Below are 14859 nucleotides of genomic sequence, written 5' to 3' on the forward strand. Positions count from 1 at the left end.
TTTTGTAAACTAACATATCTTGTACGGTTGAAATACAGAATTAATAAGAATGTGAAAGATGAAAAAGAACTAGATTCTTTCCATTTAAAATGAAGTAAAGGTGAAAGGACTATTCCTGTTAGAAGATTAGACAAAAAATCTTGGCCCAGATTATTAAGATTTTTTTTTCCCTTCACAATGTCTTCTTTTCTAGTAGTTCTGCAACTGTGTAACAATTTAATCAAGAAAAAGGGTTGGGTTATTGGAACATTCTTGGGAAAATAACGTCCTCTGGCCTAAAGACTATTGTTGATCCTGTCTACTGCAAACTGACAAGAGTACAGTGTTTTTTAATTTTTAAAACCACAATCACATTAAGAAATATGTTTTATATCATGACCTATTGACATGATGTATATAACAAAACATTTCATCAAAGAAAACATTTTCAAATCTATTCCATTCTGTTTCATTTTAAAAGCACTTGATGATACAGAGATTATAGTAGCCTCATCCTGGTTTCTAGTTTGGACTGCACGACCACTAATTAGGCTTATCATTTTTTGCAAGCTACTTTCATTTTCCAGGTCTTTCTTCATTTGTAGAATGAATTATGTTGGTTTTAGACTTAAAAATTCCATCCCACACTGAGATATCTTCATCTCTGGCCACAACTCAGATACCAGTCAGTTAGTAGCTAGCTGTATTGGTGTCTGTGGCTGTCTATCATCCTCAGATGTTTCTGTTTGCTACTTGCAACAGCCATAGTTTGAAAAACAGACTTGATTCCTTCTTTGGCAACCTTCTTACTGAATCGTAACTAAAGAATCGTTGGAAAATAGGGTTATGCGTGCTTCTAGATAACATAGGTCATTGAGTGCCAGCCCTGGCTGCACATTAGAATCTCCTAGTAAGCTTTTAAAAAATATATAATTGATCAGTCTCTGGGACATCAGCATATATTTTTTTTAAGTTCCTCAGGGGATTCTATGTACATCCCAATAATTACATTGTCATGTTCATTCTCAAGCCACTGGAAGTCCAATTCTGTGAAAAGATTTCTGGAATAATCAGCCAAAGACCTTTGTTCTAGTCCCTACTCTGTCATTAAACACTTCTGTAAATATGGGGCAAGTTATTTGAACTCAAGTGAGTTGGATTTTCTTCTATGTATAATATAAGGCTGGATCAGCTAAGATTCATTTCAATCGAAAACTTTTCCTATTCAATTTGAATTATTTTAAACAGTAAATATTGTTCTCAAATCAAAAATAATGCTCTTTTTCATTACAAATCTAGGGAAAGTAAGCTTGATATAATTACCTGTTTGGATGTTTCGTTTCGTTTGTATGGCATTTGTTTTCCAGCAAGGTCTTGTGGAAGTTTAAAGAATTTTGTTAGTGTAGCACTGTCTAATATATATGATTTTAAATTTTCTAGTAACCACATTAAAGTAAAAATAAATAGGTGACATTAATTTTAGTATTTTAACCCAGTGTGTGCACAATAATATCATTTCAACATGTATTCAGTATAAAAATCATTGAGTTTTTACATACTAAGTTTTTGGAATCTAGTTGTATACTTTACAGTTACGGGATATCTCAGTTCACATTAACCACATTGTAAATGCACAGAAGCCACATATGGCTAATGGCTACCATAGTGGACAACATAATCTTAGAAGAAATGTTGTATAGTTTAGTTTGTTTAGTTCAACTCAAGAAACATTTGAGTCCCTGATTATAGAGCACCCTAGGTAAATATAAGTGGTACCTATTATAATGGACTTTATAATCAGGCATGTGTATTCTAAACTTATAGATACTCTCAGGTTCTTCCTTAAGAGAATGTTATTTAGATAGTGGGGTTCTAGCATCTCTAATTTTAATCAGAGGTAAATTTATTTAGAATCTATGAAATGGGCACTTGCTACCATAATATATAAAACACTCGGTATGGTGTGCACAAGGTTTAGAAGGATCAGCTATATATTTTTTAATTGATGTAATAACGTAAAATTAACTATTAACTGATAGAAAGTACATTGGAAGTGCTGTGCATCCATTACCTCTGTCTAGTTCTGAGACATTTTCAACACCTCAAAAAGAAACCCTGTACCCATTATACAATCACTCCCCATTCTGCCCTCCCTAGCAAACACTACTCTGCTTTCTGTCTTTATGAATTTCTTCTCGTTATTTCATATGAATAGAATCATACAATATATATGACTTTCTGTCTCTGGCTTCTTTTACTTAGCACAATATTGTGGAGATCCATCATGTTGTTGTATGTATATCAATATTTATGCTGATACATAGTGTGTGTATAGCCCGTTTTGTTTATCATTAGTCATTTGATGGACACTTGAGTTTCCACTTTTTGGCTGTTGTGAATAGTGCTGCTGTGAAGATTTGGGCACAAGTATTTCCTTATGTGACTTTCTCAATTTCCCAATATATTTGCAAACTTTTCAAAGCCTTTATTTCCTCAAAAATCTAAGGTCCTGGCCTTTTCTGTTTGTTTACCTTGTTATTTTTTTACCACAGGCAACAGGAGCCTCTTCATTTGTCTTTCCATGTTTTGAAACACATCCTCCTAGGAGCCAGTTCCAAGTTAGGGAAAACAAAGGGAAATCCTCTTGTGTCAATTCTTTGGGAGAAACCCCAAAAGCTATTGCCATTGAGTTGATTCCAACTCATTGTAACCCTGTAGGACAGAGTAGAACTGCCCCTCAAGGTTTCCAAGGCTGTAAATCTTTACAGAAGTAGACTACATCATCTGTCTCCCACAGAGCAGCTGGTAGGTGCTAACCACTGCATCATCAGAGCTCCTTTTGGGGAAACCCCAGTCAGGTCAAAGTAGATAAAAAATAATTCCTTGGTAACCTGCTCCAGCCAAAACCAGGTGCCCACACCAGGACACAGCAGTAGCTTTTAAGTCCACAGTCAGGCCAGGGAAAGAGTAGAGTTAAGATTAAGTTAAAATGCCACAAAGACCTCCTACCTTGTTTAAGTTGCCTTTGTTCTGATTAAGCATTCTCTTTGTTTCCATAAACCTTTGACACTTTTCCAGACTTTTGGTAAGGTTGAATCTGACAGTTTTTGCCAGCTTTTTCAATGTTTCTGAAGAGGGACATATCACCAGAGTTTTCCTACTACACAGTTTTTGCTGACATTACTCCTAAGAGCAGCTGCATTTTGTAAACCATACTTTTTGCCTCTTTACCAGTTTCCTAATACTGATTGTAAGAAATAGAGACTAGTTTACAAGGAATAAATGGTAATAAAATTAAAAATAGCTCAGGATATATTTATTGCTAACCGTCTATTAGGTTTTTTTTTTTTTTTTTTTTTAATGTATTAGGTACTTTTCTAAGCTTTCATAATATTTAAAATAATGCAATGATTTATGGGAATCTACTCTTACAAATATGGAAACTGAGTAAGAAAAGTTTGGCACCTTGCCCAGGTTCAGACAGTGACCAAGTTGAGGAACCTGGCACCAGAACCCAAGCTCTTAACCATGATTTTTATTCTTTTCCAGAGAAACTCTTCAGAAATAAGTTAGGAGTTGACCAAATTCAACTCTGAAACTAGACGAAATAAAAAAGTAGTACAATGAGAATGAACTAAATACCACCAGAGTATTCTCTTTTGAATATTTCTGATGTTTTATTTCTAGAGACACCATTTTTTGTGGAATGTATAATGTGCTAATGATTTTTTTCCTTTCACATTTCAGGTCATCAAGAAAATAACAACTTTTGTTCAGTTAACATAAATATTGGTCCAGGTGACTGTGAATGGTTCGTTGTTCCTGAAGGTTACTGGGGTGTTCTGAATGACTTCTGTGAAAAGTAGGTTTCTAAAATAAATTTTCTTTAAGCACAATTTCCTAAGCCAATTTTCATTTACCGTTCAGTAGAAAATTCACTTGAAGTGATGTGATTCCAAACCTGTTATTTTGTTTTATTGGGAATACTTTAAGAAAGATGTTATAAAACTACACTATGTAATTGGAATAGTCATGAATTTAGAGAATAGAAAGTTTGAGTTATTAGATCAGTTAAAAAGTTTTACGCATAAATACTTGCCTGTTTGAAAGTTACATATTTTGAGAAAATTTGTTTTATTATAAATGCTTTTAGAAGTGGAAGGGCTTTTATTTGAGCACCCTTATAGGTTGTTAATAACTCAAGCTTGAGCATATTACTCTTTGCCATATCATCGTTATATAAATTCTTTTTGAAACTACATTAGCAACTTTTCCTATGCAGGAATTTTATAAAATTTAATTAACTACTTAAGATTTTGTTTTCTCCAGAAGAAATAACTCACATAGTGGAGTTCCTTTCCTTAAGAACCTAGGCATACCCTTCACTTTACTTCCATGACTTCTGTTAAAGGGTACCTTGGAATTGTTTTCATTGGTTTAAATTCAATTGTCTAGGTAGAACTTACTCATTTTGTTCTTAAAAGGTACTCCATTATAAAGGACCTGATACTTTCAGTTAATGATAACATTGGAAAATAACTGTGGTATAAAAATGAAACATAAATTATACATAAATTGGATATTATAGGTCCCCCCTTAGAGAAAGGATAAAACCCATCTGAAGCATTTATATTTAAAACAACTTTAAAAATTAATTATACACATGTAACTTAAGGCTTAGGCTTAAAAGATCTTTGCTAAAAATACTTTGATTTGGTAAGAGGCAAAAGAGAAAAGATACTAATCTAAAATTTACTTAAATTAAAACAAGAGATATTCACCTTTTCTTGTCTTCATTATTTAATACTACATTTCCTTCAATGTAAGAGGGCCAAAGATGTGGAATTTTAAAGTTTTGAATGTACTGATAAAATATTCTATTTTAATCGTTTCTTACTTTCATGGACCAGCAGTCTGGTAGCATCAGAGCAAGAACAGTGTCATATGATACGTAAAATCTTCATTCTGTACAGAAAGATTTTTATTTCTTAACCTTCATGATAGTAATGTTTTGTTTGTAACTATAGTACATTGATCCTTGTTCATTATGTGTAAGTAGAGATCAGCTGTTGTTAGGGTTTAGCTTGCTTTCGTATCTGAATAGAGAAATGTCCCGGGGAAAAAAGATAATAGGCATGTGATATCAAAAATTCTTAAGCTTGGTGATAATAAAAATATCAAATTAGTATGAAGATAAATTTAAAATAATTAAGATAAATTTAACTAAGTTGCAGAAATAATACTTGCTTACCTCAGCATTGTACTTTAATTTTGTTTCCATAAAAATCATTGCTTCTGATATTGACCATTTCTATAGTTATAAACTTTAATAATACCTGTTTCAAAATAATAAATTTTTTGGATATATGATGAAAGATGCTTTCCTTTTTTTTATTTTTGTAATTTTGATATTTTTTACTTAGTTGTTGATTATTTAGGCTTGCTTTTGTATAGAGAGTTTTCTCTAATTTTTTTAGGGCAAGCCTGGGTGAAATAGGGCTAACATTTCTGTTTATAACCATTTTTTTCCTTTACAGACAACTTTTTCTGGAATGTTTCTTGGTACTTAGACTAATGGTAAACAGTAAACCAATCCTTATCCCTTTGTAATTAGGCCACAACTGTTTATCTATTCTAGACTTATTTTAGGAGTAGCCTTGAGTTCTTTAGAAAATGAAAGAAGTGACTAAGGTTCCGTCTAGACTAAACAAAAAACAAACTCAGTGCCATCGAGTCAGTTCTGACTCATAGCGACCCCTCCTTGAGTTTCTGAGGTGAAATCACTATGGAAGTAGCTTGCCCAGTCTTCCTTCTTGAGGAGTGACTGATGGGTTTGAACGGCCAGTCTTCTGGTTAGCAGTCAAATCCCTAAGGCCACCAGAGGTCCATCTAGACTAGAGGTTGGCAAACTTTCTATAAAGGGCCCTATAATAAATATTTTAGGTTTTGGAGGTCAGATGGTTTCAGTCACAACTTTGTCATCGTAGTACAAAAGCAGTCATAGATAATATGTCAATGAATGGCCATAGCTGTGTTCTAGTAACACTTTATTTACAAAAACAAGCAACAGACTAGATTTGGACCATGGACCATAGTTCACAAATCCCTGATCTAGACAAAAATTAAATTTAAGTAAATGAAAACAGTTTTAAGGTAGGTACCCTTTAACACAAGATACAGAAATAAAGTGAAGGTTATTTCCGAGATCTTAGGGAAAGGCCCCTTTCCACTATGTTAATTCTTCCCAAAAATTAAATGTAAAGTAATTAATTAAACTTTATAAAACACTTTTGTAGACAAAGTTGGCAATGTAGTTTTAAAAATACTTTATATCGTGATGAAAGAGACTAACAAGAAGCCAGATTTTAAATTTTAAAAATTATTAGTACAATGATAAAGGAGCAGCAGTTAAGTACTTGGCCTCTAATCAGAAGGTTAGCAGTTCACATCCACCCAGCCGCTCCACAGGAAAAAGACCTGGCAATCTACTTCCACAAAGATTATAGCCTAGAAAATAGTATGGGACAGTTCTACTCTGTTACACAGGGTTGCTAGGAGTCTGAAATTGACTTGATAGCACCTAACAACAGTGTTCTGATCTGTCGAATGTTTTCAAAGTAACGTGGTGGTGCTGTTGATGTGTACATGAGTGTGATTGTTCATTCTTGATAATTTTTTTCAACTGCATAGTTTTAATCAATCAGTAGTCCAGACAAAATAGAGACTGACATTGTATCCCTATTTTCTGCATTTGTCTTCTGTTTTCCCTCAGAAATTGAGGTTAGTTCCTAGTATTTATATCTGCCATAAAAAAACTCACTGCCCTTGAGTCAATTTGACTCATAGCAACCCCTCCATGAGTTTCCAAGGCAGTATCTCTATGGAAGTAGGTTGCCCAGGCTTCTTTCTAAGGAGTGCCTGGTGGATTTGAACGGCCAGACTTCTGGTTGGCAGTCAAATGCCTTAGGCACTATGCCACCAGAGCTCCTGTGTCTTCCATAGTGCTCCTGTTTGTGGATTTAAATTACTTGATGCCATCTTCACCTTCTATTTACCATTTAGGGATTCCTAGGTTCTCTAGGGATAAGAGTTCAATGGAAAGAGTCTCTAATGAAATGAAACTAAAAGTTATTTTATGTAAATGCTACTTAAAATTAGCTTTAAATTTCATTTGGATCTTTGAAAAAATCAATTTATGGTAGTAATGCTGATCTTTGCATGAGTTATCCAGTACTCAGCTGCAATTAATTTCACTGACTTTGAAATACAGTAGTTCTTATTATTGCACAGACAATTTTTACATTTCGATAAAATAAATGAATGTTTTTAAACACTTTATGACATTATCTTCCAGTCTTGTAAGGACTTTTAAAGGACTTGAACTATTTACATTATTTGTTCTTATTTCAGAAATAATTTGAATTTCCTAATGGGTTCTTGGTGGCCCAATCTTGAAGATCTTTATGAAGCAAATGTTCCAGTGTATAGGTTTATTCAACGACCAGGAGATTTGGTCTGGATAAATGCAGGCACTGTACATTGGGTTCAGGCTATTGGCTGGTGCAACAACATTGCTTGGAATGTTGGTCCACTTACAGGTATTTTAAAGAATATGCTGGAAAAAAAAAAGTTTAATTTATAAAAGATTATACCTCATAAGTCTTGTCTTTTTTCGGGGGGGGCGTTATTATTCACTAAAAATTGGAAGAATGTACATCAAATCTTAATAATGCTGTATAAGAAGTTAAACTCAAGTTAACAAATGGAAATTCAAGACCATAGATCAAAATAGATAATAAATTTATGTCTTTATAAGCATAGAGAAAATAATTTTTAGAATTTCTGGTTATGTTTTATAAAGGAAACCCTTTATAGGAGAAAGCAAAGTAGAGTGGTTATCCATTCTTTCATATTTTCTTTTTCTAGTAATATAAACAGCCCTACTATGTCAAAATCTGTGTGAATTACGCCTGCCTGTAGGCATTATGTACTTAAGATTAAGAATATGACCTTTGCATTGAGGAAGAGGAAGACATAGAGAGGTATATAGGAGGTACAGACAACAAAGATGAACCCTTTTGCACACACAGTACTGCGTTGTCAGTGAAGGCAAGCATGGGTATGTGGATGGATAGATGGGTGGACAGGCTGAACTATTAGGTACATCTAATGAAGCAGAAAGTGTACCCAAGACCATATATAGACAATGGTCCTATAATTGTATTTGTATGATCTGTAAGAATTCCCAGGTGTATAGTAGAGTTGACAAGGGACAAGGTTGTAGTCATTTCTTGGTCACAGCCAGCTACCCAGAGGGACCGAGTAGTTGAACTGGTGGGCTCTGGACCATAGTCTCAGAGGACATCAAGCTCAATTGGCATAACATACTACACAAAACATTGTTCTACCTCCAATTTGCCGAGTAGTAACTGGGACCCTAAAAGCTTGCAACCAGCCATCTAGATGCAATGATGGGTCTCTCCTCATCCAGAACAAAGAAGAATGAAGAAAACCAAAGATTCATGGAAACAATTAGTCCTAGCGACTGGTACACCACGCGATCCACAGCCTATACGACTATGAGAACAGAAGAACCAGATGGTGCCCAGCTACCACTGTCACCCACTTGGAGGGGGATCTGTGTAGGAGATTCTGGATAGAGAGGGGGAGAACAATGTGGAACAAAACTGAAAATCATTTTTAAAAAAATGGGGCCAGGGGCCAGGTTTGCTGGTCTGATAGAGCCTGGTGGAACCACTGAGTCTATGTCCCCTAGCTGCCCTTCACGTCTGGAATTGAACCCACTCCTGTGGCTCCCAGCCATACTAAAGACATTTGAGCTGAACATTTACCCGAGGTAGATACACTCTTTGGAGAGAACAGTCATGGAACAAAGAAGGGCTATTTATGCACAGGGAGACAGTTCAGGTGGCAGGAGTGCATGGAGGGATGGACACATGGAAAAGGTAACCATTGGGAGGAAGTGGGAGCGCAGCTGTTGCATTGGGGTAAGTTGTAGTCAATGTCATGAGACAAAGTGTATGTGAACTGCTGTATGGAAAGTGAATTTGTTCTGTAAATTTTCACCCAAATCACAATTTAAAAAATGTCAAAAAAAAGAATATGGCCTTTGGAGCAAGAAAGACCTGGATTAGGACCAGGACCTGGCTCTTGCTACTTTGGGCAAGTTATTTAACTTTTCTGGGCCTCAATTTCTTCATCTATAAAATAAGGATAATAAAATTAATAAGGTGATTGTAAAGATGGAGATGTTATAAAAAATAGAATAGTGCCTGGCACATAAGCACTCTTTACGTTCTCGCTATTGTTGTTATTACTGTATTTATCATAAAACATAAAAATTATTTTTGTAGCGTTTTGAGGTTCTCAGAATTGGTGGTAAAGATATCACCTGAGAGAATGATAATGGTTATCTTCATATCTTTTGGTACTTTGGGTTGCTTTATAATTGTTGTTTTTTTTCGTAGCCTGCCAGTATAAATTGGCAGTGGAACGGTACGAATGGAACAAATTGCAAAGTGTGAAGTCAATAGTACCCATGGTTCATCTTTCCTGGAATATGGCACGAAATATCAAAGTCTCAGATCCAAAGCTTTTTGAAATGATTAAGTAAGTGCTTTCTAAAACTGCTGTAGTCCCTGTTTGGGGGGGGGGGGGTTATGGTAACTATTCAGTACTTTTTTTTCCCCATAGAATTATGTTGACATCAAAACAAAATCATCCAGAAATCATAGCTAAATGTAATATGAGAATCCGCCTTTCAAAAATATTTTTTCCCTGCTGAATAGTCAGCCTACTGTGATACATAGAGGAACAAAAGCATAAATGATTCTAAACCAGTAGATTCATAGCCTGTATTTCCCCTCTACTCTCTTAGCCATCTGATTTCTCAAGCGAACTTTAGTATTAACACTGAAAGTGTGCCTTTAGTAACGGAGAGGGTGATACCACAAAATAATTGTTGGTACAGAGAAAATTAGCATTTAATGGAGCATTTGACTGAAATGGTAATTTTCTGGTTATTTAATGAAATTATCTATCTTGTAATTGTCCCTTTTCTTAGCAGCTTTGAATACTTTATACAAGTTCTACAAATTCTTATATACTAACCTAATTTGACTTAATATATCCTGCTAAGCTTCTCATTTGTTACCATAGTTTCTATCCTAGCTACTTTGTAAGTTTATTTATCAGTAAAATTTTCAAAGGGTGCTATATTGCAGTGTTTCCCTAAACCATTCTCTATTGGGGAATTCTGGTTAAAGAAAATGGTAAATGAAGGATTGAATGTGTGTGTGTGTGTGTGTTTGTAAATAATTTAGAGAAATGTATGTGTTAATGTGTTTTGTGAATGGAGGAGAACCATAATAATGTACAGTATTTCCCAGACTTATTTGACCAGTATCTTTTGAGGAATCAGTCTCCCCCAAAACTTATTTTGGAATATGCTGCTTCAGACTCACCAACAAAATATGTTTGTCTTAGTTTTCTTAAAAGAAATTTTTATGATAAACATTTCTCCTGCAAGAATATTCATTTGGTCAATGTATTGTTTTTTAAAATACTATTATTTTGAAAGTAATCCTGGCTTATTAAAATTATCTCAAACTTAAATCCATAATTTTAGTTAAACAAAAATTTTGTGGCCATGATAAACATGCCTGTGAATTATTTTATCACTTAGTTCTTTATTGTACTATTTCATCTTATCTTAGGCATAAGGTATAGGGGGCAGACAAAAGGGAATAAAAACCAAATCATTCAAGTAATGTAGAAATCCTTTCAAAAGTTCATTAGTCCTAGGTACAATACTCTCTCTATAAATATAACTGGGAGCTGGCAGGAAAGGGGAGAACTGTCTATCCATTTATGTATTATGATACTTTGTTTTGAATAGCAAGTTCAGTGTTAACTTTTGGGAAGAAAGTTATCTAAAATCCCTGAAGATATTTACTGAGTTGGAGATAGGCATAAACTAGATGCTAATTCAGATCACCCAAGATAAAGGGATGGCATGATACATAGAAGCATTTATTTTCACCTGAGTACCCATGATTTTTCATCACTTGGCCAGTAAAACCAAAAGCTATATAGACTGAAAGTGACTCATTCCATTTTGTATAGGTTAGGATTTTATAATTGGAAGGATTTTAAAATTGCTTTAGTCAAAACTCGTACCTAATTCATTAATGCCTTCTATAGCATCAATAATTTGTGGTGTGGTTATCCATCAACTTAAATATTCTCATGGTTTCATTGTAATTCTTGAAGTTCTTTATAAATTGAAGTGAAAGCCACCTGTCATTTGATCTTAATTCCCTAAATATTATTCAGACTTGATGCAGAATAAATCATATTCAACAAATGTTTGAGAGTAAACTCCATGATCCCCAGTGTTCTGGGAATTGAGGATAGACACAGCAGGGTAGATAATAAAAATCCCCACCCTCAGGGCACTTAAATTCTGGTGGTGTAAAACAGACACACCCCAAACATATAAGTAAATTACTGATAAGTAATATGAGTAAGATGAGTTTTATACTTAGACGTGAATGGTGAAATGGAATCAACCATGTGGAGATCTAGAGATAGAACATTTCAGGCCCAGAAAACAAAGGTTAAACTATGAAAAACTTCTGCATGTTCCTGGGAGTTCAAAGCCAGGGTTACTATAGCAGAATAAAGGGAAAGAAAAGTGATAGCAGTAAGCACAATGACATGAGCAGGAACCAGGTCATACATGAACATTTCAGCCATGGTAGAAAATTTATACACATACACAGAAACTCACAGATTTTTTGAGTGCTATAGGCCACCATTAGAGAATTTAAAACAGGTTCTGAATTAAATCTTAAGAAATGTGAATCTGGTTGCTTTGTGGAGAATGGAATTTAAAGGGCAAGCTTCAAAGTAGGAAGGAGCTAAAGCTCACAGGGTGTGCCCAAAGATTGGGTGGGGTAAGAGGGAAAGAAGAATCAAGGAAGGACTGTTATCATTCTCTTTTTCCTACTTTCCTCCATTCATTTAAACATCTTTGACCTCTGTTATCTTTTCTATACCCTCCTCCCCTATCATTCTTGTCATCTTTCTAGACTCCTTCCAGTTTATCAGTGTCTCTCTTAAATACTCCAGATCTTGGGCATTGACACTTGCATTATCCTTGTTACAAAAGTTGTCTTGTGTTCAAATTAGACATAAAAATTTAGGTGTTTTTCCACTTAAAATTACTGATGATAACTGTTGTTCCCCATACCTTCCTTATGTTGGATTTAATTTAAAAAAAAAACCTAAATGCTCTTACATACTTAGATATACTCTATTTTAACCTATATTACAAAATGTCCACTCATTTTAATCTTGATTATATTCCTCTTTATATTAAGATTTCTGCTCCCAGCTTGAGTTGTCCCTGGGTGTGATTAGCACGCTCTTTCTGTCATCACGCCAATTGAAAATATTAAGCACAATATGTCCAGACCCCTATGTCTTACTTCATAAGCTGCCTTTTTAAAATAGTCATTTAGCCATTGCTAAAATATACTTGTACCTGCCAGCGTTGCTCCCTTTCTTTCATTTGCACTTTTTCTTTCATTTATTGAATATTTGCTGACCATAGACAGGACACTGGGCTAGGCATTAAGGGTTTATAAATAAATATCTGGTATAGATTCTGTCTTCAAGTAAAAGATGTTTTTGTTGTTAGGTGCCGTTGAGTCCGTTATGACTCTCAGTGGCCCTGTGTACACCAGAACAAAACACTGCTCAGTACTATGCCATCCTCGCAAGAGTGGCTGTGTTTGAGCCCATGGTTTCAGCCCCTGTGTCAATCCATCTTGTTGAGGATCTTCCTCTTTTTTTTGCTGACACTCTGCTTTACTAAGCATGAAGTCCTTTACAAGGAAAAAGCTTTCTTTATAAGATGCCCAAAGTACTTGAGACAAAGTCACTTCTAAGGAGTATTCTAGCTGTACTTCTTCCAAGATAGATTTGTTTGTTCTCCTAGCAGTCCATGGTATATATATGTAATATTCTCACCAGTTAATTCAAATACATCAATTCATCTTCTGTCTTCCTTACTCATTGTCATACTTTTTTTATGCATACGATGTGATTGCAAATACCAGTACCGTGGCATGGGTCAAGCATCTCTATCCTCAACATGACGTCTATGCTCTTTAACACTTTAAACATAGTGCATATAAATAGAGTGAGAAAAATTCAGTGACAGACCCACTATTCTTTCTAGTCTAAAGAGTCAGAAAAGTGTTTGAAGCTGTGCAATTCTCCCATTTTGGATGAAGAGTGAAGATGTGGAAGCAAGGAAAGTAGAGAAGAATACCACCTGAAGCCATCGTAAGACCCAATTCTTACAACCATTAGAAAAATACCTTAATTCATTCATAACATACAGTATACATTTATACCAGGTCTCCTTAAGTCCAACACGGTCATTTCTTCATCCAGTGAAGGAGTAAATTCCATTTATTAATTTAAGCACCAAGCAAAATAGTTGGATTATGTGTGGATGTCATGTTACATGAAAAAATTCGTCTTTGCAACCACTAAAATCATACTCAGCAAAGTAAGCTGCTCATGCTTAGAGAGCTCAGAGGAACTCACACTGCTTATCGAACCAACAGATGCACACTCACTCCAGGTCATCTTCTCTTTCTCTTGCTCTCTGTTCTCTCTCTAACACCTACTTCTCTTATCTTTCATCATCTCACTCCTTAGTATATATTTATGTAAGCTTAAATATATATATATGACATATCTATGTTGTTATATGTATGTTAACAACAGTTAGTATATTCTAACTTGAGTATAATGTGTATGATGAGTAGTAAAGTGAAATACACAGTAGTTGTAAAAGTTGGTTAGTGTTAGATCATGCTTGGGTCCCAAACTTAAGACTATTGCTAGAGCGCTCTTGGTAGGTACTTAAATTTTAATATATCTGAGTTCCATAAAGATCTTTCTAACAGTTAAATAAAAAGGATAAGTTTTTGGATGATATCACAGATCATTTCAAGTCTGGGTTCTAGATGGTTTAGTAGTAATTCTACTTGATAAATTGAGTTGATGAGCACAGTACTTTACACATTGTATCTCAGTCTGTACTCACAGCATCCCAAGGTCACTAGATTGGTTAGAGGCCGAATTAGGATTTATCTGTCCCACATGGCTTCAGTTTGGGACAGTGGTGAATTTGAGATGCAAGTGAAATAGTTGGGTAGAAGTGTTTAGAAGAGGCTATAGAAAATACAGAACTCTAGAGAGCAAAGTAGTTGCTGACTGATACTGACGTTTTTTACCTAACGGTTTGTAATTGCTCTGAGACAAAGAGGTGAGGAGGATTTGGGAACAGAACCTGGGGGAATTCTTCTGTTTAAGAAAAGGAAATGTTGATGATGTTGTTGGGTGCCATCGAGTCGTCTCCACTTCATAGCGACCCTATGTACAGGAGAATGAAACACTGCCTGGTCCTGGTGTTGTGGTTAGGTGCCATCGAGTCGTCTCCACTTCATAGCAACTCTGTGTACAGCAGAACGAAACACTGCCTGGTCCTGTACCAGCTCCACAATCCCAGCTATACCTGAGCCTATCATTATAGCCACTGTGTCAGTCTGTCTTGTTGAAGGCCTTCCCCTCTTTTGTTGACCTTCCACTTTACCAAGCATGATATCCTTCTCCAGGGAATGGTCTCTTCCTACAACATGACCAAAGTAGGTGATATGAAGTCTGGCCATTCTAGCTTCCAAGGAGCATTCCAGCTACACTTTGTCCAGGACAGATTTGTTAGTTCTTTTAGCAGTCCATGGTACTCTCAGCATTCTTTGCCAGCAACACAACTCAAAA

The 14859-nt window shown here is 35.2% G+C and overlaps 1 protein-coding gene across 1 annotated transcript in view; it reads left to right on the forward strand.

The window, feature by feature from the left end:
• Window positions 1-14859, forward strand: part of KDM6A (lysine demethylase 6A) — a 245741-nt gene that overhangs the window by 207158 nt on the left and 23724 nt on the right. Inside the window, exons 23-27 of the mRNA XM_007958238.2 lie at window positions 1279-1283; window positions 3454-3495; window positions 3724-3841; window positions 7390-7577; window positions 9468-9609. Of these exons, the coding sequence (XP_007956429.2) occupies window positions 1279-1283; window positions 3454-3495; window positions 3724-3841; window positions 7390-7577; window positions 9468-9609 (495 nt within the window). The remainder of the gene's footprint in view (window positions 1-1278; window positions 1284-3453; window positions 3496-3723; window positions 3842-7389; window positions 7578-9467; window positions 9610-14859) is intronic.

Source organism: Orycteropus afer, unplaced genomic scaffold (assembly GCF_000298275.1).
Source record: "Orycteropus afer afer isolate SDZICR_OR568_19922 unplaced genomic scaffold, OryAfe1.0 scaffold00888, whole genome shotgun sequence".
Taxonomy (NCBI): domain Eukaryota; kingdom Metazoa; phylum Chordata; class Mammalia; order Tubulidentata; family Orycteropodidae; genus Orycteropus; species Orycteropus afer.